The 27,513-nt window shown below is 44.2% G+C and overlaps 2 protein-coding genes across 2 annotated transcripts; one reads left to right on the top strand and one right to left on the bottom strand.

The window, feature by feature from the left end:
- Positions 1-21,096: 21,096 nt before the first annotated feature.
- On the top strand, positions 21,097-22,229 carry LOC123168304 (major pollen allergen Ole e 10). The gene is made up of 4 exons (XM_044586174.1): positions 21,097-21,389; positions 21,516-21,547; positions 21,638-21,887; positions 22,041-22,229. Exons 1-4 carry the CDS (start codon positions 21,185-21,187, stop codon positions 22,064-22,066), a joined length of 513 nt encoding a protein of 170 aa, XP_044442109.1. The 5' UTR covers positions 21,097-21,184; the 3' UTR covers positions 22,067-22,229.
- A 74-nt stretch (positions 22,230-22,303) lies between these two features.
- Positions 22,304-25,028, bottom strand: LOC123168305 (mediator of RNA polymerase II transcription subunit 21). The gene is made up of 5 exons (XM_044586176.1): positions 24,632-25,028; positions 23,734-23,805; positions 22,968-23,019; positions 22,783-22,885; positions 22,304-22,582 (listed from the first exon to the last, which is right to left on the bottom strand). Exons 1-4 carry the CDS (start codon positions 24,932-24,934, stop codon positions 22,809-22,811), a joined length of 504 nt encoding a protein of 167 aa, XP_044442111.1. The 5' UTR covers positions 24,935-25,028; the 3' UTR covers positions 22,304-22,582; positions 22,783-22,808.
- Positions 25,029-27,513: the final 2,485 nt, after the last annotated feature.

The following is a 27,513-nucleotide window of genomic DNA, read 5'->3' as shown; positions in this document are numbered from 1 at the left end:
TCTTATGAACTTAATACTCTAGATGCATGCTGGATAGCGGTCGATGTGTGGAGTAATAGTAGTAGATGAAGAATCGTTTTGGTCTACTTGACACGGACGTGATGCCTATGTTCATGATCATGCCTAGATATTCTCATAACTATGCGCTTTTCTATCAATTGCTCAGCAGTAATTTGTTCACCCATCATAATATATGCTATCTTGAGAGAAGCCACTAGTGAAACCTATGGCCCCCAGGTCTATTTTACATCATATTAGTTTCCCGTCAACTAGCCATTTCTGTCGCTGTTTATTTTGCAATCTTTACTTTCCAATCTATACAAAAAAATACCAAAAATATTTATCTTATTATCTTTATCAGATCTCACTTTTGCAAGTGGCCATGGATTGACAACCCCTTTATCGTGTTGGTTGCAAGGTTCTTGATTGTTTGTGCAGGTACTAGGCGATTTGTGTGTAGTCTCCTACTAGATTGATACCTTGGTTCTCAAAAACTGAGGGAAATACTTACGCTACTTTGCTGCATCACCCTTTCCTCTTCAAGGGAAAACCAACGCATGCTCAAGAGGTAGCAAAAAGGATTTCTGGCGCCGTTGCCGGGGAGATCTACGCCAAGTCAAGACATACCAAGTAACCATCATAAACTCTTCTCCCTCGCATTACATTATTTGCCATTCGCCTCTCGTTTTCCTCTCCCCCACTTGTAAAACGATTTTCGAAAACCTTTGCCTTTTCTTCGCCTTCTTCCTATATGTCTTTTTGTTTGTGTTTCCATGTGCCTTCTATTTTCTTGCTTCTTTGCTTGCTAAAAATCTGTTGATATGGATCCACTTAAAGTGTTCTACTTGGATCATCTTCGATCTATATGTGCTCGTGCTGAAACCCCAACTAGTTTAGTTGAGGGAAAATCTTTAGATGAGCATGCTCATTTTGTGCATCATCGTTTGTCTGAAAAGGGGAAGCTCTTATGGTATCAAATAAATAGTTTGCTATGCTATGCTTGGAATCTCTGTGAAATTTATGATTTTACTTGTTGCTCTAAGAACGCTAAAAAACACATTCCCTACCTATGTGAGTTTAATGATAATGAAATCTTATCGTCTTATGGAAAGGGTGTTTATAGTTACTATGATATCAAAAAAATTGAAGAATTTGTCGTTTTTAAGGGTGCTCATGAAGTTGCTTCTTTGATTGAAAAGTATGATATTACTCTCTACAAATCTGAAAATTCCGACATACTTAAATATTGCTATGAAAACTATGCTCATAATGCCTATGTTAAGGAATTTATTGAGAGAATGACCGTTGCTTTGGAAGAAAATAATGATATGCATGAATCTATAGATAATTATGATTCCGATGATTTGATTGAAATGTCCCTTGATGAACATGATGCTTGCTATTCTTATGGCCATGATGCCAATATTTATGGAGATGAATTTGCTATAGTTCCTTATGTTAAACATGTGATTATTGCTATTGCACCCATACTTGATAGTTCCTTGAATCAAAAGCATGATTGCAATGATGTTACTATAAATTATCTTGATGTCAATTGTGCTAATAATATGCAAAACCCTAAGCTTGGGGATGCTAGTTTGCTATGTCCTCTACTTATTGCAATGATCATGATTGGGGTGATTCTTTTTATGTTCTTGAAAATTTATTTAAGCCCCATGATGAATATGAGATTGATAATAGTGTTTGCAATAATATTGAAAGTGGGTTTGGAAGAGTGTCAACTTTAGATCCCACATATTTGGAGTATGTTCAATCTTATGAAATTTTTGATAAAAGTGAGTTTGGAGAGGTCATGACTTTAGTTAATGATATTCCCACTATTTTGGAAGAGTGTCAACTTTGCATGCATGTGGATCATGTAGAGAAAATTTTATGTGATAGCTATATCGTTGAATTTGAATATGATCCCACATGTAATTATTATGAGAGAGGAAAATATTGTTGTAGAAATTTTGATCTTACTAAATTACCTCTCGTCATATTGAGATTGCTATTGTCTCTTTCTTCTTCCTTGCTTATGCTAATTTTTTCTTGCTATGATAATTTGTTTGCTTATAAAATGCCTATGCATAGGAAGTATGTTAGACTTAGATGTGTTTATCACGTGTTCTATGATTCTCTCTTTGTGCTTTAAGTTTTGTCTTTGATGCGAGCATCATTAAAATTATCAATGCCTAGCTAGGGGCGTTAAACGATAGCACTTGTTGGGAGGCAACCCAATTTTATTTTTGTTATTTGCTTTTTATTCCTGTTTAGTAATAAATAATTCATATATCCTCTGTTTAGATGTGGTTTTATGTTTTAATTAGTGTTTGTTCCAAGTAGAACCTTTGGGAAGACTTGGGTGAAGTCTTTGCGATCTTGCTGTAAAAAACAGAAACTTTAGTGCTCACGAGATTAGCTGCCACTTTTTACTGGAGAGTGCTTTTAGGTTGATTCTTTTTGAAAATGATTAATAGATAAATTACTCACGTCCACCAATTTATTTCAGAATTTTTGGAGTTCAATAAGTATTCGTTTGTTACAGATTACTACAGACTGTTCTGTTTTTGACAGATTCTGTTTTTCATGTGTTGTTTGCTTATTTTGATGAATCTATGGCTAGTATCGGGGGGTATGAACCATATAGAAGTTGTAATATAGTAGGTTTAACACCAATATAAATAAATAATGAGTTCATTACAGTACCTTAAAGTGGTGGTTTGTTTTCTTATACTAACGGAGCTCATGAGATTTTCTGTTTAAGTTTTGTGTTGTGAAGTTTTCAAGTTTTTGGGTAAAGATTTGATGGATTTTGGAATAAGGAGTGTCAAGAGCCTAAGCTTGGGGTGCCCAAGGCACCACAAGGTAAAATTCAAGGACAACCAAAATCCTAAGCTTGGGGATGCCCCGGAAGGCATCCCCTCTTTCGTCTTCGTCTATCGGTAACTTTACTTGAGGCTATATTTTTATTAACCACATGATATGTGTTTTGCTTGGAGAGTCTTGTATGATTTGATTCTTTGCTTTTTACTTTACCACAATCATCCTTGCTGTACACACCTTTTGGAGAGACACACATGAATCGGAATTTATTAGAATACTCTATGTGCTTCACTTATATCTTTTGAGCTAGATAATTTTGCTCTAGTGCTTCACTTATATATTTTTAGAGTACGGTGGTGGTTTTATTTTATAGAAATTATTGATCTCTCATTCTTCACTTATATTATTTTGAGAGTCTTTTAGAACAGCATGGTAATTTGTTTTGGCTATAAAATTAGTCCTAATATGATGAGCATCCAAGATGGGTATAGTAAAAACTATCATATAAAGTGCATTAAATACTATGAGAAGTTTGATTCCTTATGATTGTTTTGAGATATGAAGATGGTGATATTAGAGTCATGCTAGTTGAGTAGTTGTGAATTTGAGAGATACTTGTGTTAAAGTTTGTGATTCCCGTAGCATGCACGTATGGCGAACCGTTATGTGATGAAGTCGGAGCATGATTTATTTATTGATTGTCTTCCTTATGAGTGGCGGTCGGGGATGAGCGATGGCCTTTTCCTACCAATCTATCCCCCTAGGAGCATGCGCGTAGTACTTCGTTTCGATAACTAATACATTTTTGCAATAAGTATGTGAGTTCTTTATAACTAATGTTGAGTCCATGGATTATACGCACTCTCACCCTTCCACCATTGCTAGCCTCTCTAATACCACACACCTTTTGCCGGTATCATACACCCACCATATGCCTTCCTCAAAACAGCCACCATACCTACCTATCATGGCATTTCCATAGCCATTCCGAGATATATTGCCATGCAACTTTCCACCGTTCCGTTTATTATGACACGTTCCATCATTGTCATATTGCTTTGCATGATCATGTAGTTGACATCGTATTTGTGGCAAAGCCACCGTTCATAATTTTTCATACATGTCACTCTTGAATCATTGCACATCCCGGTACACCACCGGAGGCGTTCAGATAGAGTCATATCTTGTTCTAAGTATCGAGTTGTAATTCTTGAGTTGTAAGTAAATAAAAGTGTGATGATCTTCATTATTAGAGCATTGTCCCATGCGAGGAAAGGATTATGGAGACTATGACCCCCCATAAGTCGGGATGAGACTCCGGACGAAAAAAAATAAAAGAGACCAAAGAAGCCAAATAAAAAAAGAGGCCTAAGAAGCCCACCAAAAAAATGATGAGATAAAAAGAGAGAAGGGACAATGTTACTATCCTTTTTCCACACTTGTGCTTCAAAGTAGCACCGTGATCTTCATGATAGAGAGTCTCTTATTTTGTCACTTTCATATACTAGTGGGAATTTTTCATTATAGAACTTGGCTTGTATATTCCAATGATGGGATTCCTCAAAATGCCCTAGGTCTTCGTGAGCAAGCGAGTTGGATGCACACCCACTTAGTTTCTTTTGTTGAGCTTTCATACACTTATAGCTCTAGTGCATCCGTTGCATGGCAATCCCTACTCACTCACATTGATATCTATTGATGGGCATCTCCATAGCCCGTTGATATGCCTAGTTGATGTGAGACTATCTTCTCCTTTTTGTCTTCTCCACAACCACCATTCTATTCCACCTATAGTGCTATGTCCATGGCTCAAGCTCATGTATTGCGTGAAAGTTGAAAAGTTTGAGAACATCAAAAGTATGAAACAATTGCTTGGCTAGTCATCAGGGTTGTGCATGATTAAATACTTTGTGTGATGAAGATAGAGCATAGCCAGACTATATGATTTTGTAGGGATAACTTTCTTTGGCCATGTTATTTTGAGAAGACATGATTGCTTAGTTAGTATGCTTGAAGTATTATCATTTTTATGTCAATATTAAACTTTTGTCTTGAATCTTTCGGATCCGAACATTCATGCCACAATAAAGAAAATTACATTGAAAATTATGTTAGGTAGCATTCCACATCAAAAATTCTGTTTTTATCATTTACCTACTCGAGGACGAGGAGGAATTAAGCTTGGGGATGCTGATACGTCTCCAACGTATCTATAATTTTTTATTGTTCCATGCTATTATATTATCTGTTTTCGATGTTTAATGGGCTTTAATATGCTCTTTTATATTATTTTTGGTACTAACCTATTAACTGGAGGCCCAGTGCCAGTTGCTGTTTTTTGCCCATTTCAGTGTTTTGCAGAAAAGGAATATCAAACGGAATCCAAACGGAACGAAACCTTCGCAAGGATCTTTCTTGGAACAAACGCAATCCAGGAGACTTGGAGTGGAAGTCAGAGACGCAACGAGGCGGCCACTGAAGGAAATATGCCCTAGAGGCAATATTAAAGTTGTTATTTATATTTCCTTATATCATGATAAATGTTTATTATTCATGCTAGAATTGTATTAACCGGAAACTTAGTACATGTGTGAATACATAGACAAACAGAGTGTCACTAGTATGCCTCTACTTGACTAGCTCGTTGAATCAAAGATGGTTAAGTTTCCTAGCCATAGACATGAGTTGTCATTTGATTAACGGGATCACATCATTAGGAGAATGATGTGATGGACAAGACCCATTCGTTAGCTTAGCATTATGATCGTTACAGTTTCATTGCTACTGCTTTCTTCATGACTTATACATGTTCCTCAGACTATGAGATTATTTAACTCCTGAATACCGGAGGAACACCTTGTGTGCTATCAAACGTCACAACATAACTGTGTGATTATAAAGATGCTCTACAGGTGTCTTCGATGGTGTTTGTTGAGTTGGCATAGATCGAGATTAGGATTTGTCACTCCGTGTATCAGAGAGGTATCTCTGGGCCCTCTCGGTAATGCACATCACTATAAGCCTTGCAAGCATTGTGACTAATGAGTTAGTTACGGGATGATGCATTACGGAACGAGTAAAGAGACTTGCCGGTAACGAGATTGAACTAGGTATGAGGATACCGACGATCGAATCTCGGGCAAGTAACATACCGATGACAAAGGGAACAATGTATGTTGTTATGCGGTTTGACCGATAAAGATCTTCGTAGAATATGTAGGAACCAATATGAGCATCCAGGTTCCGCTATTGGTTATTGACCGGAGATGAGTCTCGGTCATGTCTACATAGTTCTCGAACCCGTAGGGTCCGCACGCTTAACGTCCGGTGACGATCGGTATTATGAGTTTATGTGTTTTGATGTACCGAAGGTAGTTTGGAGTCCCGGATATGATCACGGACATGATGAGAGGAGTCTCGAAATGGTCGAGACATAAAGATCGATATATTGGATGACTATGTTTGGACATCGGAATTGTTCCGGGTGAGTTCGGGCATTTACCGGAGTACCGGGGGGTTACCGGAACCCCCCGGGGAGTATATGGGCCTTAATGGGCCTTAGTGGGAGAGAAGAGAAGGCAGCCTAGGAGGGCCTCCCCAAGCCCAATCCGAATTGGGTGAGGGGGCCGGCCCCCTTTCCTTTCTCCTTCCCCCTCTTCCTTCTATTCATAGTGGGACTAGGAAAGGGGGAGTCCTACTCCCACTAGGAGGAGGACTCCTCCCCCCCTTGGCGCGCCTAGGGAGTCCGCCCGGCCTCCCCTCTCCCTCCTTTATATACAGGGGAGGGGGGCACCCCATAGACACAAGTTGATCATTGATCTCTTAGCCATGTGCGGTGCCCCCTCCACCATAATCCACCTCGGTCATATCGTTGCAGTGCTTAGGTGAAGCCACGCACCGGTAGCTTCATCATCACCGTCATCATGCCGCCGTGCTGACGAAGCTCTCCCTCGACACTCAGCTGGATCGAGAGTTCGTGGGACGTCACCGAGCCGAACGTGTGCAGATTGCGGAGGTGCCGTACTTTCGGTACTAGGATCGGTCGGATCGTGAAGACGTACGACTACATCAACCGCGTTGTCATAACGCTTCCGCTTATGGTCTACGAGGGTACGTGGACTACACTCTCCCCTCTCGTTGATATGCATCACCATGATCTTGCGTGTGCGTAGGAATTTTTTTGCAATTACTGCGTTCCCCAACAGCCACGAGGCAAGAGGGCGCGCCCAGGGGGGTAGGTGACGGTGTCCTGGACTAGGGGGTACTCACCATGTCGTCTCCCGACCAGGTGGATCGGGCCAAGGACCCTCATGGCGGCTTACTCATGGGCCACTTCGGGCGGCCCATGCCGCATACAAGGAGTATTCCACAAGACTTGATGATCAAGACAAGGACTCCCCTCCACCAACGTATTCGACTAGGACTCTTGTTATCCTAGGCCTCTGGTACATTATATAAGCCGAGGCCAGGCTAGTTGATGGAGATAGGCTAGATCATTATGATATCAATCATCATACCCCTAGGGTTTACACCACAACATATGATCTCGAGGTAGATCGACTCTGTACTTGATACTCCATCAATATAAACAAGAGCAGGATGTAGGGTTTTACCTCCATCAAGTGGGCCCGAACCTGGGTAAAACATCGTCTCCTTCGTTCCTGTTACCATTGATCCGAGAATCCACAGCTCGGGACCCCCTACCCCGAAATTTGCCAGTTTTGACACCGACAATGGTGCTTTCATTGGGAGTTCTGTTGTGTGATCGGCAGAAGATCAATGGCTCGCCTACAGATCAACTGCGATGTCGGCGTCTTCGTCGCCGGCTCGACTGGTCACCTTGGCTTGACCAAGGACTATGCCCTGCCTCCAATCGTCATGTTCGAACGAGGGCCTTCATCAACATCAACTCCGATCTCTATCATGGTCATGGAGGAATCATCCGTGGAGCTCGGGGGCTCAACATCAACATTGCCCTCGGGCAACCGTGTCGTTTTTTCGAATAACGAACTTGTATCCGCTACCACCACCTCCTCGAGCATCGCTTTGACGATTCCTTTGGTGGAATTGTGCGGAATTGAGTCTACGACAACACAGTAAAATTTCGTCGCGTTCCGATGGAGCAATCTCCGCCGATCTCTAATATACCGGAGCCTATCAAATCTGGACGGGAATCTGGACGAGTTTGGAGCGTGGTGTCCAGCATCTAGCTCGGACGTCCTTTGGAATATCCAACCGTTGATCGGCTGTGGAATTCCTATATCCACCCCCTCAAACTTTTAGCTCGATCCGACCGTCCAAACTCCGGGAACCTTCCGATTAGTGCATCACTTTTCGGATCTATTTTCTGCGCGAATACGAATCCGACCCGAGTTTATCTTTCTTCATGAACGGGATATTGGACAACCTTTTTTGGAGGAATCTCTTTGTAGGGTATTGTGTTTTGTTTACGAACACATGCTCACAAATTTTGCTCCTTTTTGGAGGTAATCTTCGCCGTCGCGCCGGTGTCAAACCAGCCCTTACTCCACGTCTGCCGACCTGCGGTAGACAGATCGTCACTTCATCGAGCCGAGCCCAACCTTACCAGATCATCAGCTCGGCAAGCCGAACAAGAGTTCGGCATCGCGAAGACTAAATTATCACCAACACCATCGCCCCACGGATTGCACGGGTCAGGCGCGCCGACATCGCCGCTCGGTCACTTCATCAATCCGGCTTTGACCACGTCACAAGTTATGACCAGCGTCGGCATGGCCGCACTGTTGCTTCTTCAAGCTGATGTCCATCACGCCAAACTGCTTCAACACCTCAGCTGACATGGCAGCTGCAACGTCTCCTTACCGACCCGCTCCGTTACCTCGGCCTAGACCGGGTGCTTCACCATCTCTTCATCGACCTACTCCGGAGACTTCAGCGTCGTCAGCCAACCAGCTTCGTCACGTTAGCTGGATTGGGGGCTTTGCCTCGGCGAGCCAACCTTTACCAGCATCGCCATGCCATCGCTTCACCGCCCATCAGGCAATGGGTATGCGGATTGAGTCCCAGTTTTGGGAGTCACTTCTCTTCGGACTGCTATAACAAATAAACCAGGTGCTATTAATCCTAGCAATTTTTGCTTGTTTGGGTTTATTTTTTCCAAGAAATTATTACTATAGTTTGTTCCATCATCTGTACACAGGTCTATCAAATGGTGGCCGCATTAACGACGGTCGCGTGGTGGTTTGGTCAGTTTCCGTACATAGTTCGGCGAACGCCGCATCCGGAACTCGGACCGACTTGTGAATTCAGGCTTTGCCACGCCTTTACCGCATCACGCCGACGCCCTGCATCGACATTGACTTCGGCGCCAGGCCACATATCTTTAAATAAATTATCTTGCGTAAATTAATTACGCGAGGTTTTTTATATATTTATATTATTATTGTTGGCCTGCACTATTTTACATGTGCAGATAATGGACTTCGACTGCGTCACGTGGTCTCTTTGGCAAGCCGACGCCATCGTTCCAATCGGGGTAAATCGGCTCGCGTGATCACCTTGTTGGTCGTATTGCCATACCGACTTGTTCGGTTGCCTCGGGGACTTCGGCATCATCGAGAGGGTTCTACCCCGTCTGGTGTTTGGCGAACGGGCCATATTCCTTTAATTATTCACTTTGCATAAATTATTTATTATGCTACCTTTTTTAATTCATTATTATTACTATTATCTCCTTCTTGCACTATTTTCTGTGCACATGTAAATTTTCCGGGTTGGGCAGCGCTGTCACCTCGGCTGGACCGGGGGCTTCGTCATCACTTCATTAACCCATGCCGAGAACTTCGGCGTCATACTGCCGGCCTGCTCCGTCGCCTCGGACGGACGGGGGGTTCCACCTTGCCACATTGGCCGTGTTGTGTCGCCATTGCGGAGTGCCGAGCTCTTCGCTCCTCCACCTCGGGACCGGCTTAGGGGCTGGGACCTAGTCCCGCCGTAAGCTCGGACCGCGTCATCGATGCCGAACACATTAACCAGCTAAGTCGCTTTCATGCTCAAAGTTTTAAAATTTTAAATTGTGTTCGGTTCGACCATGCTCACATACGTTGTTAGTTAAAATAAACTCCCTTTGCCCATGTTAACTGGGGGCTCTCAAAATTTATATGAGCCGTTTTATAGTAAATGTGTTTTCTTCCTAGTCGTTGCAATTTTTTTTTCTATCACTCCTTTTTCGATGCGAGTGTGTGGTCAATAGCCGGATAGCCTATTTTCTCTCTAATGACCGCTCGAGTTTAGTTCGCTAAAGTGGCCTAACGAGAAGTACTCCGCCTTTGGAATAGGAGGTTGAGGCCGAAGGCTGGCCCACTCGACGTCTTGAGATCGGATGTGTCATGTTAAAGCACGACGGAAGCACAAACTAATTTTAAGACCAATTTTCGGATTGGCACCAAAAAAATTTGATTTAGTCCGGACGTAGAGTTTCCGCATAAATTTTTGGTTTTTTAAGCTTATGGCACTTTTGATCTATTTGTGTGTTTTTCTTTATGAGGCAGGACATCCTCTTGACCGAGGTACCCTGCGTAATAATCCAGCTTGGGAAATCTTTTTGGACCCATAGTTTGGCATCTTTTCCTGTCGACCTGCACCTCGGTGTTGGGTCCGAGCATTAATCCCGCAGTACACTGCCGGACACTTTTTAAGCATCGACAATATCAACGGGGGGCTGCGACTTGAGCCGAACCCACCAAAAGCCAAGGTACTCCGAGGAGTCCACGGCAAAATGTTCTCGGATATTGCTCTATATGCATCGGTTTCGAATTGTGTCTTCGGTCAATAGTTGGGTTGCCCGGCTCCTGTGCTTGCCTCCTACGTTCCGCTTTGTTCGGCTAGGTGCGCAAAGGGAGAACCACTGCGATTGTGCTTCCAGCTAGCATGGTTAAGCGCCTCAGTGGAGAAAGCCGAAAACTGACTGTCACAATAAGCGTTAACTGGTCAGCGATCCGATGACTATATTAAACTATAAGATCGATAGAGGTCACCCCGTGTTAAATGACGGTCCATTCATAGCATTGGCCGAAGTGTTTACGGCTTGACCTCGACTGTCGCCGAACACTAACCGGGGGCTAGTAACTGGCCTCCCAACTTTAAGCTCCGATGACTAAGTGAAAGTTATAAAGCCCGCATATTTGATTGCCTCGTTTCCGCTAACACAACCGCCTTCGGGCACCGAGACGTCGGCTAAGGGTTGTTTTGTTATTGCGAAAACACCCTGCGTAGCATCTACAAGGGGGTGGAAGCCGACGATGGGCCACTTTCAACTGATAAATGGTCGCAACGGAGTCAAAATAAACATATCATCGGCGTTTGTATTTAATATACGAGGGCTGTCTTCCACAATCATCGTTATAAAGCCATAAATATGCATCAATTTGACTTAAGATTTTGGCCAAGCTGGGTTACCTGGCTCCTGTGCTTACCCCTACGTTCCCGATTGTCCGGCTAGGCGGTAAAGGGAGCACCTCTGCGATTGTTACTACCGGGTCATCCGAGTTAGTACCTCAGACTGGGTGAAGCCGAAAGCTAGCGATCTTAAAGAATATAATTGGTCGGCAATGATGGAAGTGAAATTTTTGGTTCATTAATACCATAGAGTTCGGGAACTTTCCCCAAACTAAATCCTCAATATTTTCCTCCCACATTCATCGGAGGTGAGGTTTCATGATCATGATAAGCATGACGACCCAAAGAAAGGAACCGATAGTGGGACTATTTTCTTTGGAAGATGTTTCTTACGTTAAAACATAATATAACATATCTCTCCGTGTACCTTTGTTTATAAAACCGTATGGCCGGATTGCCTTGTTTTCCATAAATCTTTGCCCTTATAACGGCTTTATAAAGTAGGACAAACACTCCCCGGCTACTAGCCGAGGAGGTTGAAGCCGATGGTCGGTCAACAAAGTTTTGTACAATGCGGATTTGAGCATTAATGATGTAGAGTACTTGGATACATAGAATCATTACACATAATTTGTGATTTTACTATGAATATCGATCCTTAATTCGGCCACCCGTGCCCACATTAAGGCTCGGGGGCTACTGGGCTTTGGGCTTATCATTTACTAATATTAAAGGGCTGCCTTCCCCTGATCTGGTGTTGCCACCCGACCAGTGTCTCGGGGGCTACTGCATTAGCTATTCAATGCAGAAAATTCAAAGTGCTCAGTGTTCGGCTTCACCGAACTATGGGCAAACGCGTCTTCAGACAACAATAGGTACCATCTGGACCTATCCGGCATCAAGCTAATATATTACGGCAACTTCTCAAGACCCTCTCTCAAGGGCCCGTTCGCCGATCACTATTACCTCTAATATATTACACTACGTTTCTATTTCTACATATGCTGCCGAGCTAGGAGTTGATCGTCAGGCCGATTTCGCGAATCGGCATGAGTCTCAGGGGCTACTAGGATCCATGCTTTCCTTCAGGTGCATCTCGGGTTTTAGGCCGACACACACCTTGAGGGCTACTGGTTATACATATTGATAGCAAATAAATTTACAGGCATCGAAAATAAAATCCCTAAACAATCAGCCCAAGCCTAAGGTGGTGCATCACCTCGGAAGCAGTCCGACATAAAGCTCTGATGCAAGTGGCTGGCTCTATGGAGGGCATTTCCGGCATTAAGCTCGGCTAACCTCCTTTAAACTTCTTCAAGCCAAGGTGGTCTATTATACCTCAGATATAGTCCGGCGTTGGAGCTCGGATACAGTCCGGCGTTGGTGCTCGGCTGCAAAAGATACCTCGAATGCAGTCCGGCGTTGGAGCTCGGATGCAAGAGGACACCGCCGCCCGGGAACAACTTCAAACCCAAGGTGGGCGTAAAAATGACAAGGCATTGATAAAGGTCGATGACTTAAAGGGGCGCCTCGGATACCCGACGTATAAACTCTTCGGATTTACTTCGGGGATCCTCAAGATCGAAGATAAGAAGATTTGTTGAACCAGTTTTCAAGACCGACAACCGAAGATGAAGAACAGTTCGGAAAAATCGAGGAGCGTCCCCAACTTGAAGACCGGTTCAGGGGGCTACTGACGGTGTCCTGGACTAGGGGGTACTCACCACGTCGTCTCCCGACCAGGTGGATCGGGCCGAGGACCCCCATGGTGGTTTACTCATGGGCCACTTCGGGTGGCCCATGCCGCATACAAGGAGTATTCCACAAGACTTGATGATCAAGACAAGGACTCCCCTCCACCAACGTATTCCACTAGGACTCTGTTATCCTAGGCCTCTGGTACATTATATAAGCCGAGGCCGGGCTAGTTGATAGAGATAGGCTAGATCATTATGATATCAATCATCATATCCCTAGGGTTTAGACCACAACATATGATCTCGAGGTAAATCGACTCTGTACTTGATACACCATCAATATAAACAAGAGCATGACGTAGGGTTTTACCTCCATCAAGAGGGCCCGAACCTGGGTAAAACATTGTCTCCTTCTTTCCTGTTACCATTGATCCGAGAATTCACAGCTCGGGACCCCCTACCCCGAGATTTGCCGGTTTTGACACCGACAGTAGGCGCGCCCCCACCCTTGTGGGCCCCTCGTAGCTCCACCGACCTACTTCTTTCGCCTATATATACTCTTATACCCTGAAAACATCCAGGGGAGCCACGAAACCACTTTTCCACCGCCGCAACCTTCTGTACCCGTGAGATCCCATCTTGGGGCCTTTTCCGATGATCTGCCAGAGGGGGAATCAATCATGGAGGGCTTCTACATCAACACCATAGCCTCTCCGATGATGTGTGAGTAGTTTACCACAGACCTTCAGGTCCATAGTTATTAGCTAGATGGCTTCTTCTCTCTCTTTGGTTCTCAATACAAAGTTCCCCTCGATGTTCTTGGAGATCTATTCGATGTAATACTTTTTGTGGTGTGTTTGCCGAGATCTAGTGAATTGTAGGTTTATGATCAAGATTATCTATGAACAATATTTGGTTCTTCTCTGAATTCTTATATGCATGATTTGATATCTTTGCAAGTCTCTTCGAATTATCGGTTTAGTTTTGCCTACTAGATTTATCTTTCTTGCAATGGGAGAAGTGCTTAGCTTTGGGTTCAATCTTGCGGTGTCCTTTCCCAGTGACAGCAGGGGCAGCAAGGCATGTATTGTATTATTGCCATCGAGGATAAAAAGATGGGATTTATATCATATTGCTTGAGTTTATCCCTCTACATCATGTCATCTTGCCTAATGTGTTACTCTGTTCTTATGAACTTAATACTCTAGATGCATGCTGGATAGCGGTCGATGTGTGGAGTAATAGTAGTAGATGCAGAATTGTTTCGGTCTACTTGACACGGACGTGATGCCTATGGTCATGATCATGCCTAGATATTCTCATAACTATGTGCTTTTCTATCAATTGCTCGGCAGTAATTTGTTCACCCACCGTAATATATGCTATCTTGAGAGAAGCCACTAGTGAAACCTATGGCCCCGGGTCTATTTTACATCATATTAGTTTCCCGTCAACTAGCCATTTATGTCGCCGTTTATTTTGTAATCTTTACTTTCCAATCCATACAACAAAAATACCAAAAATATTTATCTTCTTATCTTTATCAGATCTCACTTTTGCAACTGGTCATGAAGGGATTGACAACCCCTTTATTGCGTTGGTTGCAAGGTTCTTGATTGTTTGTGCAGGGACTAGGCGATTTGCGTGTAGTCTCCTACTGGACTGATACCTTGGTTCTCAAAAACTGAGGGAAATACTTACGCTACTTTGCTGCATCACCCTTTCCTTTTCAAGGGAAAACCAACGCATGCTCAAGAGATAGCAGACGTTCAAAGCGTCTACATTAGCGGGAGGGGGCTTTTCACCTAGCGGTGCATCAAGGACATAATTCTTCTGTGCAGCAATGAGGATAATCCTCAAGTTACGGACCCAGTCTGTGTAGTTGCTACCATCATCTTTAACCTTAGCTTTCACTAGGAACACATTAAAATGCAAGGGAATGGTAGCACAGGCCATTGATCTACAACATAGATATGCAAAAACTATCAGGACTAAGTTCATGATAAATTAAGTTCAATTAATCATATTACTTAAGAACTCCCACTTAGATAGACATCCCTCGAGTCATCTAAACGATCACGTGATCCGTATCAACTAAACCATGTCCCATCATCATGTGAGATGGAGTAGTTTTCAATGGTGAATATCTCTATGTTGATCATATCTACTATATGATTCACGTTCGACCTTTCGGTCTCAGTGTTCCGAGGCCATGTCTGTACATGCTAGGCTCGTCAAGTTTAACCCGAGTATTCCGCACGTGCAAAACTGTCTTGCACCCGTTGTATGTGAACGTAGAGCTTATCACACCCGATCATCACGTGGTGTCTCGGCACGACGAACTGTCGCAACGGTGCATACTCAGGGAGAACACTTCTACCTTGAAATTTTAGTGAGGGATCATCTTATAATGCTACCGCCATACTAAGCAAAATAAGATGCAAAAAAGATAAACATCACATGCAATCAAAATATGTGACATGATATGGCCATCATCATCTTGTGCCTTTGATCTCCATCTCCAAAGCACCGTCATGATCTCCATCGTCACCGGCTTGACACCTTGATCTCCATTGTAGCGCCGTTGTCGTCTCACCAACTATTGCTTCTACATCTATCGCTAACGCATATTGATAAAGTAAAGCAATTACATGGCGATTGCATTTCATACAATAAAGCGACAACCATAAGGCTCCTGCCAGTTGCCGATATCTTTTACAAAACATGATCCTCTCATACAATAACGTATATCACATCATGTCTTGACCATATCACATCACAACATGCCCTGCAAAAACAAGTTAGATGTCCTCTACTTTGTTGTTGCAAGTTTTACGTGGCTGCTACGAGCTTCTAGTAAGAACTGTTCTTACCTACGCATCAAAACCACAACAATGTTTCGTCAAGTTTGTTGTTTTAACCTTCAACAAGGACCAGCCGTAGTCAAATTCGATTCAACTAAACTTTGAGAAATAGACACCCGCCAGCCACCTTTATGCAAAACAAGTTGCATGTCTGTCGGTGGAACCGGTCTCATGAACGTGGTCATGTAAGGTTTGTCCGGGCCGCTTCATCCAACAATACCGCCGAATCAAAATAAGACGTTGGTGGTAAGAAGTATGACTATCATCTCCCACAACTCTTTGTGTTCTACGTGTGCATATCATCTACACATAGACCTGGCTCGGATGCCACTGTTGGGGAACGTAGCATGCAATTTCAAAAAAATTCCTACGATCACGCAAGATCTATCTAGGAGATGCATAGCGACAAGAGGGGGAGAGTGTGTCCACGTACCCTCGTAGACCGAAAGCGGAAGCGTTAGTTTAACGTGGTTGATGTAGTCGAACGTCTTCTCGATTCAACCGATCAAGTACCGAACGTACGGCACCTTCGAGTTATGCACGCATTCAGCTCAATGACGTCCCTCGAGCTCTTGATCCAGCAAAGTGTCGAGGGAGAGTTTCGTCAGCACGACGGCGTGGTGACGGTGATGGTGAAGTGATCCGCGCTGGGCTTCGCCTAAGCACTATGACAATATGACCGGAGGAGTAAACGGTGGAGGGGGCCACTGCACACGGCTAAGAACAATTGATGTGCCTTAGAGGTGACCCCTGCCCCCGTATATAAAGGAGGGAGAGGGGAGGAGGCTGGCCTACGCAAGTGGGAGGAGTCCCACTTGGACCCCTAGTCCAATTCGGCCCCCCTTTTTACCTTTTACCGGAAGGGGAAAGGGGGAAGGAGAGGGAGGAGGAGAAGGAAAGGGGGGCCGCCCCCTTCCCTAGTCCAATTCGGACTCCCCATGGGCGGGGGGCGCACGTCACCCCTTGTGGGCTGCCTTGCGTCCCTCCTATGGCCCATATGGCCCATATCTTTCCCTCGGGGGGTTCCGGTAACCCCCTCGATTCTCCGATATGTACCCGATACATTCTGAAACACTTATGGTGTCTGAATACTATCGTCCAATATATCAATCTTTACCTCTCGACCATTTCAAGACTCCTCGTCATGTCCGTGATATCATCCGGGACTCCGAACAATCTTCGGTCACCAAAACACATAACTCATAATACAAATCGTCATCGAACGTTAAGCGTGCGGACCCTATGGGTTCGAGAACTATGTAGACATGACCGAGACACATCTCTGGTCAATAACCAACAGCAGAACCTGGATGCTCATATTGGTTCTTACATACTCTACGAAGATCTTTATCGGTCAAACCGCAATGACAACATACGTCATTCCATTTGTCATCGGTATGTTACTTGCCCGAGATTCGATCGTCGGTATATTCATACCTAGTTCAATCTCGTTACCGGCAAGTCTCTTTACTCGTTCCGTAATACATCATCCCGCAACTAACTCATTAGTCACATTGCTTGCAAGGCTTATCATGATGTGTATTACCGAGAGGGCCCAGAGATACCTCTCCGATACTCGGAGTGACAAATCCTAATCTCGATCTATGCCAACCCAACAAACACCTTCGGGGACACCTGTAGAGCATCTTTATAATCACCCAGTTACGTTGTGACGTTTGATAGCACACAAGGTGTTCCTCCGGTATTCGGGAGTTGCATAGTCTCATAGTCAAAGGAATATATATATAAGTCATGAAGAAAGCAATAGCAATAAAACTTAACGATCATAATGCTAAGCTAACGGATGGGTCTTGTCCATCACATCATTCTCCTAATGATGTGATCCCGTTCATCAAATGACAACACATGTCTATGGTCAGGAAACTTAACCATCTTTAATTAACGAGCTAGTCTAGTAGAGGCATACTAGGGACACTGTGTTTTGTCTATGTGTTCACACATGTATCAAGTTTCCGGTTAATATAATTCTAGCATGAATAATAAACATTTATCATGATATAAGGAAATATAAATAACAACTTTATTATTGCCTCTAGGGCATATTTCCTTAAGGTCCCTGAGTTCATGGTGGACTAGGGAGGAGATGTGGTGCAGTATGCATGCACTACTGCGAGAAGGCCCTAACGTGACACACGAGATCAATCGACCAAACTGTGTGTGCTGCATGAATCGCAAACGGTATGGTAATAAAACTGTCATCAATAAAACAAACTACGTGCGATGGCTGATCCATCAAGCACGATTCAGATTAGAGTTGCGTGTGCGAATCATGGCATATAGTTGATCCATACAAACTGTTTGCGACGAGCCAAAACAGCAAAAATGGTTAACCAGATCAAGGTGTGTGTGATGGACGACATACAGATCCTCGGATGAACTGTTTGTGATGATCCAAAAGAACACAAACGATTACCCAGGATAAGATGTGTGCGATAGACGGCATACATGTCACTTCGATGAACTGTTTGCGATGATCCAAAAGTACACAAACAATTTGGCTTAACAAGATGTGTGTGATACCCAGCAAACAGGTCATTTATCAGAATTGTGTGGGAAGACCGATAATAACACAGACGGTTCCTGCTAATAAGTTGTGTGTGTTGGTATGCGATGTGATTTGCTCTGTCTGCACAACATCTATGCGATGTCTACAAAACAACAACATATATACTTATAACAACATGATTGCATAACCAAAATAAATATCCAATTACATAACTGACTACAGATAATGTTTGCACACCTAAGTAAACAATTACATGCATACTAAACTAAGAGAAACGATCATCAAATCATCTACTTGTTGTTGTGACGCTTGCCATTGCTCTGCTTCCGGCTGGATCCTTCGCCGTTTTAGGGAAGGAGGCACTTCCTCATGTCAATGATCTGCCTGTACATCTCGTAGCTCGTGTACACGACGTGATCTTCGTCTAATTTCTCCATCCAGGCCGAGTGCCAGGCAAGCCTATCCTCGTTGCAGGCATCCTTCATGTCTCTGTAGTAGGGAACGATGATGGCCTCGGTGAGGTGAACCAGTGAGTCCTTCGCATGCTTCTTGCTGCCCAAGATCCTGTATTAGCCCTGGATGTCGACAAGATTCTTGCAGGCGATGCCCGAATTCTTAAGCACCTTTACATCGTTGGTGGTGTCCATCACAGTGAACCTGTAGTAGAGGATGTTGACAAACCCGGCGAAACGCTCGCAAGGCCTTGTTGCCAGGCAGTAGTGGTAGACGAGAATGGTGGCAGCGAGCGCATATGCCCCAATGAGCTTGGAGCACTCCAAAAGCCCTCTCCAGATCCTTCCCGGATACCTCTTGCGTTGTTGCAAAGTGGGTTTGTTTGTTGCCTTGAGGATTAGATATGGTCTTCACAAATCTTGCCCACTGAGGATAGATACCATCGGCAAGGTAGTACCCTATGGTGTAGTTGTGTCCATTGATGGTATAGTTGCAAGGTGGAGCTTCCCCATCACAGTCTCTTGAACAAAGGAGATCGTTGGAGATGTCATTGCACGAACCTGACATGCCAAAGAAAGCATGCCAAATCGACAAGTCCCACGATGCCACTGCTTCAAGTATGATGGTGGCTTCTTTACGTGACCTTGGTATTACCTACGCAAACTTTTTGGGCAGTTCTTCCATTGCCAATGCATGCAATCAACTGAACCTAACATACATGTGAATCCTCTCGATGCTCCAATTGCCAACAATTTTTATGTGTCCTCTACAGTTGGCTCTCTCAGGTGCTTGGGTCCGAACAACTTCACCACAATGCGTTCAAATTGCACCATGGAGTTTAGGACCGTGATCTTTCCTATCCGGATTTCTGCATCAATTGCATCTGCTACTTTACCATAAGCAAGCATCCTGCAGAAGAGAGAAGAAAGTTTCCGCAACAATCCTTCCTTAGCTTGAAGTTGCCATCAACCTTCTCCATGCCTTCCACTAACCGCAAGAACAACTTTCTGCTCATCCAGTAGCGATGACGAAAGAAAGTAATTTTGTGACTGTTGTGAAGTAATCCATGTACAGAAGTCGTGCACCGACAATCCTATCACGTGGAATAACTCTCCGGACCTTGATGGAACCCTTGAAGTTTAGGACGTGCTCCTCTGCCTTGTCCAACTCCTCTTGGATGCTCATCATCATTTTAGCATCCTCATTATCCGAATCCGAGAACGTGGTGAACTCGTTGAATATGAAGTCATCAATATCATTATTTTCATAGCCATCATTCCACGACGAATGCATTGGTGACCTAGAAGTAATGACCAAAAGAATGAAAAATCGGGGCGGCATCCGGTGGCGGCGACCTTGTCCGATTGCGGCCAGGGTGTGGGTTGGGGCGTCCGGGGGCGAAGCCCTCGGTTACGGATGTCGGCGGAGCACCAATAGCATCGGAACTCCAGTGGCGGCTGTGTGGAGGAGGGCCAACAGAGAAGAGAAGAGGCCTGGTCGGGCAAGGGGCGGATATGAGCGAATTGGCGCAGGCCCTAGCGGTCAGTCTGACGTGGCAGGCGCGTCCGGGCATCCCCATATCTGCCCCAGATATGGCCTAGGAATGGTAGGTGCCTGTCAGTCCGGGCATTTGTGGCGGATATGGGGCGCCCAGTTGGGTGGTGATTTCCCGTCCGTGCGTTTGGGGGTATGGGGGCCCGGCTGTAGATGCTCTCATGGAGTTGGGTGGAGATTACCCACCGATGTCACCGATAAGTGCATACTCTGTTTTATTCCCCCACGCCACCGAGCCAAATATATATTTTTCACCAAAATTTCTGATTCTTGAAGGTAGAGCTAGTTGAAAACAAAACACAGTAAACTGCTTTTTGATGGAGCTGTAACTTGAATGAAACTGATTCATACTGGACTTGATGGAGTGGAGCGGTTCCAAACAAGGCCTAACTGTGGTAGTCTTGTTGGAAGTTTACTAGCATATCTGATAAGTACTCCCTCCATTCCTAAATATATGAATGAATATATACTTTAAAATACGTCTATATACATCCGAATATAGTTTTTACAGTGGAATATATTAAAAAAGAATTATATCTCCAAGCTTGCTAGCGGTATACTGACAGAACTGAGTTTGTCGGGCGTGTCGTGGAGATACCAGGCGTACATGGCAGTGCTTTTTCTAACCGTGCTTGCTGTCGTTTTTATATTTTCGCGTCCCTTCTCCGTAAAAGCATGGTCGTGACTGATCCGTCCCCTGAGAAACAGAAGAAACGGAGGCGTTTTGGCGAAATATAAATGCGGCGAACCCGCAATCAATGGTGGCGCATAAATTGGATTTGCTATTTCCTTCTTTTTGCGGTGAACCGCTTCTGCAGCACACCCTTTCTGCTTCGACTTCCCCCTCTTCTTCGCCTGCATATATTCACGCACACACCGCGAGCATGAACTACGAAACAGTCGCTCACAAGACGGCAGCACAGACCTCTGCGTATCGCCTTCTCCTCTGCATCCTCACATATAGCATAGAGAAAACAGTTTCTTGCGTCCTCTCTTTTGGTCACAAGAAAGAGATGGGTTCAGGTTCAACCACCGTCAGACTCATGGCCTTCGCCTCCGCTCTCGTGCTACTGACGCACTGCATTCACGGTACAATCACTCGTCAATCTCCGAATTCCGTGGCAAAATCTCTCTGCAGATGTACTTTACTGCTTGGTCTCCGATCTATTTATAGTTTCTAACATCGATCGATTGTTCTGTGGCGAATTCCTTCAGCGGCAGCGGCACCAAGCTTTCAGCAGAAACAGGTGAGAGCCACTCTCCTGACCGCCTATCAGCATCTATCTTCTTCAGCTCTTCAGTTACTCATAGTTTTGCTGCTGTTGGCTGATCCGCAGGCGGCGGCCAAGACGTGGTGCGTGGCCAAGCCTTCGACCGGCGAGGCGGCGCTGAGGGCCAACCTGGAGTTCGCCTGCTCCGAGAGCGACTGCAGCGCGATCCAGGGCACGGGGGGCTGCTCCGCGCACAACGGCGGCGTGCTGCTGTCGCGGGCGTCGGTGGCCATGAACGCCTACTACCAGGCCAGGGGGAGGAACACCTGGAACTGCTTCTTCAACGCCACCGGCATCATCAGCATCACCGACCCCAGTAAGCATACATCGCGCATCTCATCTCATCTCATCTCATGCCGCCGTTTCTCAAATCTCTCTCTCTCTCTCTCTCTCTCTCTCTCTCTCTCTCTCTCTCTCTCTCTCTCTTGTGCTCATCTGACCGCTTCTTTCTTACTTTCCTTCATTGCAGGTCTAGGCACTTGCAAGTATGCATGAGTCCAGTCCAGGGGGTTCACTGAAGCCGAGAAAATAAGATGTTTCTAGGATATATGTGTTTGTCCCCTAGAAAATTTAGTGTGTTTCTTTTCACCATCACAACTGCCATTGTTCGAATCAGGCATAGCTTCAGTGTTTGAGTTAACATGAGATGTCCATCCTATGCTTTTTTCTTCTTTCACAATGAATTATCATTTTAGTTGCCCTAGCGAAGTTACCAGACCAATCCACGCGACGGATTCTTTAAACTATTTCAGGGTATAGGTGTTACAACACTGAACTTTAATAACTCATCCAGCAAGTGCTCATGGAGTATCAATGCACGCAAGTTAAAACAAGACAACATTACTGTCGACAAATCTAGGTTGGAAACTGTCAAGACATTAGGAACTACTCCCTCTGTAAACAAATATAACACATTTTAGAGGCTTGTACAAGACATTTTAGAGGCTTGTACAAGAGAGTAAACACCAGAATGCTGGAAATTCATGTCTCCGCCAACACAGCTTCGGCTACCTGAAATGAAACAAGTTTGAATGGGAGTCAACTAAAGCCGTACCTTCAATATTTAGGATACACTGCAAAAACTAAAGCTTGAATGTAAATTTTACAAAGGGCTCAGCGTTCATTTGGTCCCCACTAAACAGTCCCATGCTAAAAACACAATAACTAGATAGACTACTATTATACTGACTAAGGATACCATCCAAACTTACATGCATAAATTGCTAATCTTAAATTGCTAATCTGGCTTCTTCAAATTTATACAGTTGTCTGTAGCTTCATTAAACAACACTTCAACCCTTTGCAATTCCAGTTCTGTGAAAGGAACAAGATATATAATACATCAGCTGTTAATCCGCTATACCATGATAAGAAGTGCAAAATTCAAAAATGTTACCAGCAGCTTCAAGTTGTTTCTGAAGCTCCAATCCCACAACTTCGTTCTCTGCCTGCAAATTTCAAGTTTACATGATTTGATTGCAGGACAAAAACAAGGTAAATGTGGATCTTAGACGATGCACTGGTTAGCATTTGCCAAGACAAGCCATAAAATAATAATTTGCTGATGGGTAATCAGGTACTGACAAATGGTGGCCATTTTCTGGAACATGTTAGGAAGAGCTAATTTTGTCCTAAAAATAAGTACCATGAGACGTCATAAATAAACTTGTAACATCAAGCATCTGCTTTTCTTTGGTTTAACTTTTAGAATCACAAACGTTCATTACTAGTCTTCAGAGATAAATCTTTCAGGAGGACAGGTCTAACATGAAATGCTACGCACAAGCAGAACAAACAGGAGAAAGCATAACATTTGCACGATAGTATAATATACTGAAACATGTTAAACTGCCATTAACAGATACAATGAGACCACATCCAAGTGAAAATAGCAGATGTATAATTGCAAATTACATGTTACAATCTTGTATAGTTGGGAGTGCTTTTCCTATAAATGAGGTGCTGCTGCATCCTTCTTTAGCTTTCTCTTATGTTATGTGTAACAGATGCTTTAGTTTTCAAGTTTTTCATAATAAAGGGTGTTAGTGCCCTTTGATTCAGAAATGCCAGCTGCATAATTCCTTGTGTAATTATTTTGGTAAGTTAGCCTATGTTCACTGATCATACTACTCTGATACTGATACCGTGAAACCGAAACATACCTGAAGTTCTTGAATTCTTTTCAACTGATCCTCTTCAGATGACAGTGGTAAGGCAGCAACAAGAGCATCAAACTGCATGGGGAAGGGACGATGTTCTTTTATTGTCAGAACAATATTGAAAGTAGTAACTAGAGGCACGTTTCAGCACAAGTTCGGTCTCTTTCGAGATTAGCAAAATTGTGCTTCATGTTTGTGTACTACAGTTGAAATACAGCATGATACTATCAAATGATATAATCACAATCGCAGAAGGTGCAGAAGACAAAGAGAGTATAATTAGCACGATTACAACCTGAGAGAGGAGAAGTATGCTGATCATAATGTCCATGTAAGACAAAACATGGCACTTTCGCTATACTATGTGCTCTAGCTGTACGACACAGATGATAAAACAGACAAACTTCCACTCTACCAGCAACGGTCTTGTAAGCATTGCAGGTAAAACAGAAGAACAGTAAAAGAAATAGGAGCACGGATCATCTAACAGCTAGGTCAGCTAACCCAATATATCGATATCATGGACCTAACACAACATGCCCTGCTAGTAATCGGGAACCTTCTATTAATCACAGCATATTCTGGGTTTAACAACGCCTTATTGTTTTATATTGACCAAATTTAGGATAATGGATTGCAACCTGTTAGCTAGCAGCTTTGTCAAAATTTTGAGAGTGCAATTTAGGAGGGAAATTGGTTTAAATTCATTCACAGAAGAGAGGCAACATCTGTGTTTGGAATCAGGATGATGAAGAAGTTGTTAATGCTTTGCAGGTTTTGAATCAGGATCACATATCAGTGCTCATTTTATCTAAATAAGTTGCAGGAATTGAGACTTCCTCGAGCAGGAGTCGAACAGAGAATAAAAGGGGGGAGATGCGAGAGGCCACGGGATGTGCACCTTCTTTCCGGCGAGGACGAGCGCGTGGCTCATGGCCTTGGGTTGCTCGGCAAGGTCGAGAGCCGGCTGGGGCCGCGCTTGCGGCGGCTGCGGCGGCAGAGGTGCCGCCGCCGGCGCACCGGGCGCGGGCGGGGCCTGGGGCTGGGAGGCGGGGCCTTCGGGGTTAGGGTTCGGGTTGAGCGGGTCGGGGTAGCTGTTGGAGAGGCGGACGGGCGGCGCGTCGCGCTGCAGCGTGCCGAAGGTGTTGACGGCCACCATGGCCATCTCGTTGAGCTGCTCCTGCAGCTGCGAGATGATGTCCATGGCTGATCCCTCTTCTTCCTCCGATCTTCTGCCTCCCCTCTGTTTCTTCCGGGACTCTGGAGGTCGAACCAACTCCGGTCTAGACCGTTTATGTGGGCTGGGTGGGTTTCTTCCCCGTAATCACATTCTAGCCTCCTGGCCCATCTGCCCAGTAACTTTTTTTTTTGGAAGTCCACTTATAATGTTTCGTCACTTTATGGAGAGAAATAAAGCAAAGCGTGTCACTGTGCACCAAAACTGGATATGATGAAAACTTATGATAGAGTAGAATGGGACAATTTGCAGGCTATAATGCTCAAACTTGGCTTCACAGAAAGATGGGTTGACATTGTAATGAGTTTGGTAAAGCAGTAAAGTTCTCAGTTTTATTCAATGGGAGAAGATTACAGGAATTCACACCATCCCGTGAAATCAGTCAGGGAAACCCGATCTTCATGTACCTCTTCCTGATAACAGCAGAGGGCCTCTCGTGCCTCTTAAAATCTATAGACGAGTCATCAAACATGAGTGGGGTAAAGGTGGTGGCTTCGGCTCCGCCTGTAAACCACTTGTTATTCGCAGATGACAACCTGTTGTTTTTCAAGGCAAGTGGTGACAGGGCAAATAAGGTAAATCAGTTGTTAACCACATATTGCCAGGCATCTAGACAATGTATAAACTATGAAAAATCTTCTACCTTCTTCAGTAAAGGATGTCCAGAAAATATAAGAGATGAAGTAAAAGGTTTATTGCATGTTCCTAATGAAACTTTGAATAATAAATATTTAGGTATGCCATCTTATGTGGGTTCTTCGAAAAATGGAGCCTTCAAGTATTTGAAAGATTATATATGGAGTAGAGTTCAAGGATGGATTGAGAAAACCATGTCCTCGGCTGGTAAGGAAGTGTTGGTCAAGTCTGTTGCACAAGTTGTTCCTGTTTTTTCAATGTCTTGTTTCAAGTTTTTAAGGGGATTATGTGAGCATCTGAATATGTTGATTCAGAAGTTTTAGTGGCGCAGTAAAGATGGCCATCGAAAATCAACCCCGGGCCTCCTGGGATACTATGACACAACCAAAGTACATGGGAGGTTTGGGTTGTAAAGACTTTGAACTCTTTAATTTGGCTATACTGGCGAATCAGTCATGGCGCATCCTTCAAAACCCAGAGTCACTTGGTGCAAAAATTTTAAAGGTTGTATATTTTCCCTTTGGTACAATTTTGAGTGCGGAACTAGGTAACCACCCAAGTCAGATCTGGAGACCAATTTTGGACGAACAAGGTATGCTCAAACATGGTCTGATCAGGCGAATAGGCAATGGAACATCGACTCACGTATGAAGAGATAATTGGTTGCCACGGGATGTGATGATGCGCCCCTCGGTTGTCGCTCAAATGACCCGCCCAGTTGGGTTTCTGAACTTATTGACCATACTTTCGCTAAATGGGACATGATGAAAATTGTTGAGGTGTGCCTACCAATCGATGTTCCAGATATTCTTAGTATATGGCTATGCACAAGGGACATGGAGGATAGTTGGGCATGGAACTTTTTAAAAAAGTGGCAACTTCACAGCTAGATCGGCCTACAAAATGATGATTGCAACAAAAATGGGAAGGAAGCATGGATAGATGGTACCTCTGGTTCGTCGAGCAATGATAGAGATGCAATATCATGGAAGTTACTATGCAAAATGCCAGTTCCAAGCAAGAGCACCCCGAAAGATGTCCACTACATGCACTTGTGCTTTATGTGGAGCCGCGGATTCTTTGAGGCATTCTCCTTGAATGTACTATATCAAGGTGTGTTTGGGCACTTGTTGATGGTGATATAGCAGAGCATTTGTGCGAAACAACAGGGCCTAGTGCAGAAGCAATGGTTGTTCTCTATGATTGACTCGCTCTCACACTATTCGTTTGTGAAGCTGGCTGTGATGTTGTGGGCAAGGAGACAGGTGATCCATGAGGAAATCTACCAGACACCTTCCACCACTCACCAGTTTATTAACAGATTCATAGTGAAGCTAGAACTATTTCCAAAGAAAGGAGCAACAAACCAGGTTGCAGCAAGGAACACTGCTCAAAGGTCGAAAGCACCACTACCGGGTTTTGTAAAGATCCATGTTGATGCTAGTGTGCCTAGAGCTGGCACGGGGGGGGCTCGGCTGCGACAATGTGCTGAGATGCCTGTGGTATGTTTCCGGGTAGCTCAACTCTGGTCATCTCTGAAGTCATTGATGTTGCAACTTTGGAGGTGATTGCATGTCGGGAGGCCTTATCACTTGCTGAAGATCTGCTGCTCCAGAATTTTGTGGTTGCCTCCGACTCAAAGCGGGTGATCAGTGATATAGACAAGGGCACAAGCAGTAGCTATGCATGTACAATGAGTGAGATCAAGCAACGAGCGGTAAATTTTAACTGCATTTCTCGTTTGAAGGCCGAGCAATGAATAAAGATGCAGATAGTCTAGCTAAATTCCCAAATTCTTTGGACGAGGGGCGCCATGTGTGGTTCCAACCTCACTATCCACTTTGTATTCCACTTCATGTGGATTTTGAATAATAAAATTTAGCTTTACCCCTAAAACTTATGATGTTTCG

Source organism: Triticum aestivum, chromosome 7D (genome assembly GCF_018294505.1).
Source record: "Triticum aestivum cultivar Chinese Spring chromosome 7D, IWGSC CS RefSeq v2.1, whole genome shotgun sequence".
Classification (NCBI taxonomy): domain Eukaryota; kingdom Viridiplantae; phylum Streptophyta; class Magnoliopsida; order Poales; family Poaceae; genus Triticum; species Triticum aestivum.
The sequence above is the reverse complement of the archived record's forward strand: the minus strand, read 5'-3'. Positions and strand labels throughout refer to the sequence as shown.

Excerpts from the sequence above, each read along its gene's own strand:
- LOC123168304 (XM_044586174.1), top strand. The coding sequence starts at position 21,185 with ATGAACTACGAAACAGTCGCTCACAAGACGGCAGCACAGACCTCTGCG. Across the intron at positions 21,548-21,637 it reads CAAGCTTTCAGCAGAAACAG|GCGGCGGCCAAGACGTGGTG; the intron begins GTGAGAGCCACT and ends GCTGATCCGCAG. Across the intron at positions 21,888-22,040 it reads CATCAGCATCACCGACCCCA|GTCTAGGCACTTGCAAGTAT; the intron begins GTAAGCATACAT and ends CCTTCATTGCAG.
- LOC123168305 (XM_044586176.1), bottom strand. The coding sequence starts at position 24,934 with ATGGACATCATCTCGCAGCTGCAGGAGCAGCTCAACGAGATGGCCATG. Across the intron at positions 23,806-24,631 it reads TCGTCCTCGCCGGAAAGAAG|TTTGATGCTCTTGTTGCTGC; the intron begins GTGCACATCCCG and ends TTCCCCATGCAG. Across the intron at positions 22,886-22,967 it reads GAAACAACTTGAAGCTGCTG|AACTGGAATTGCAAAGGGTT; the intron begins GTAACATTTTTG and ends TTCCTTTCACAG.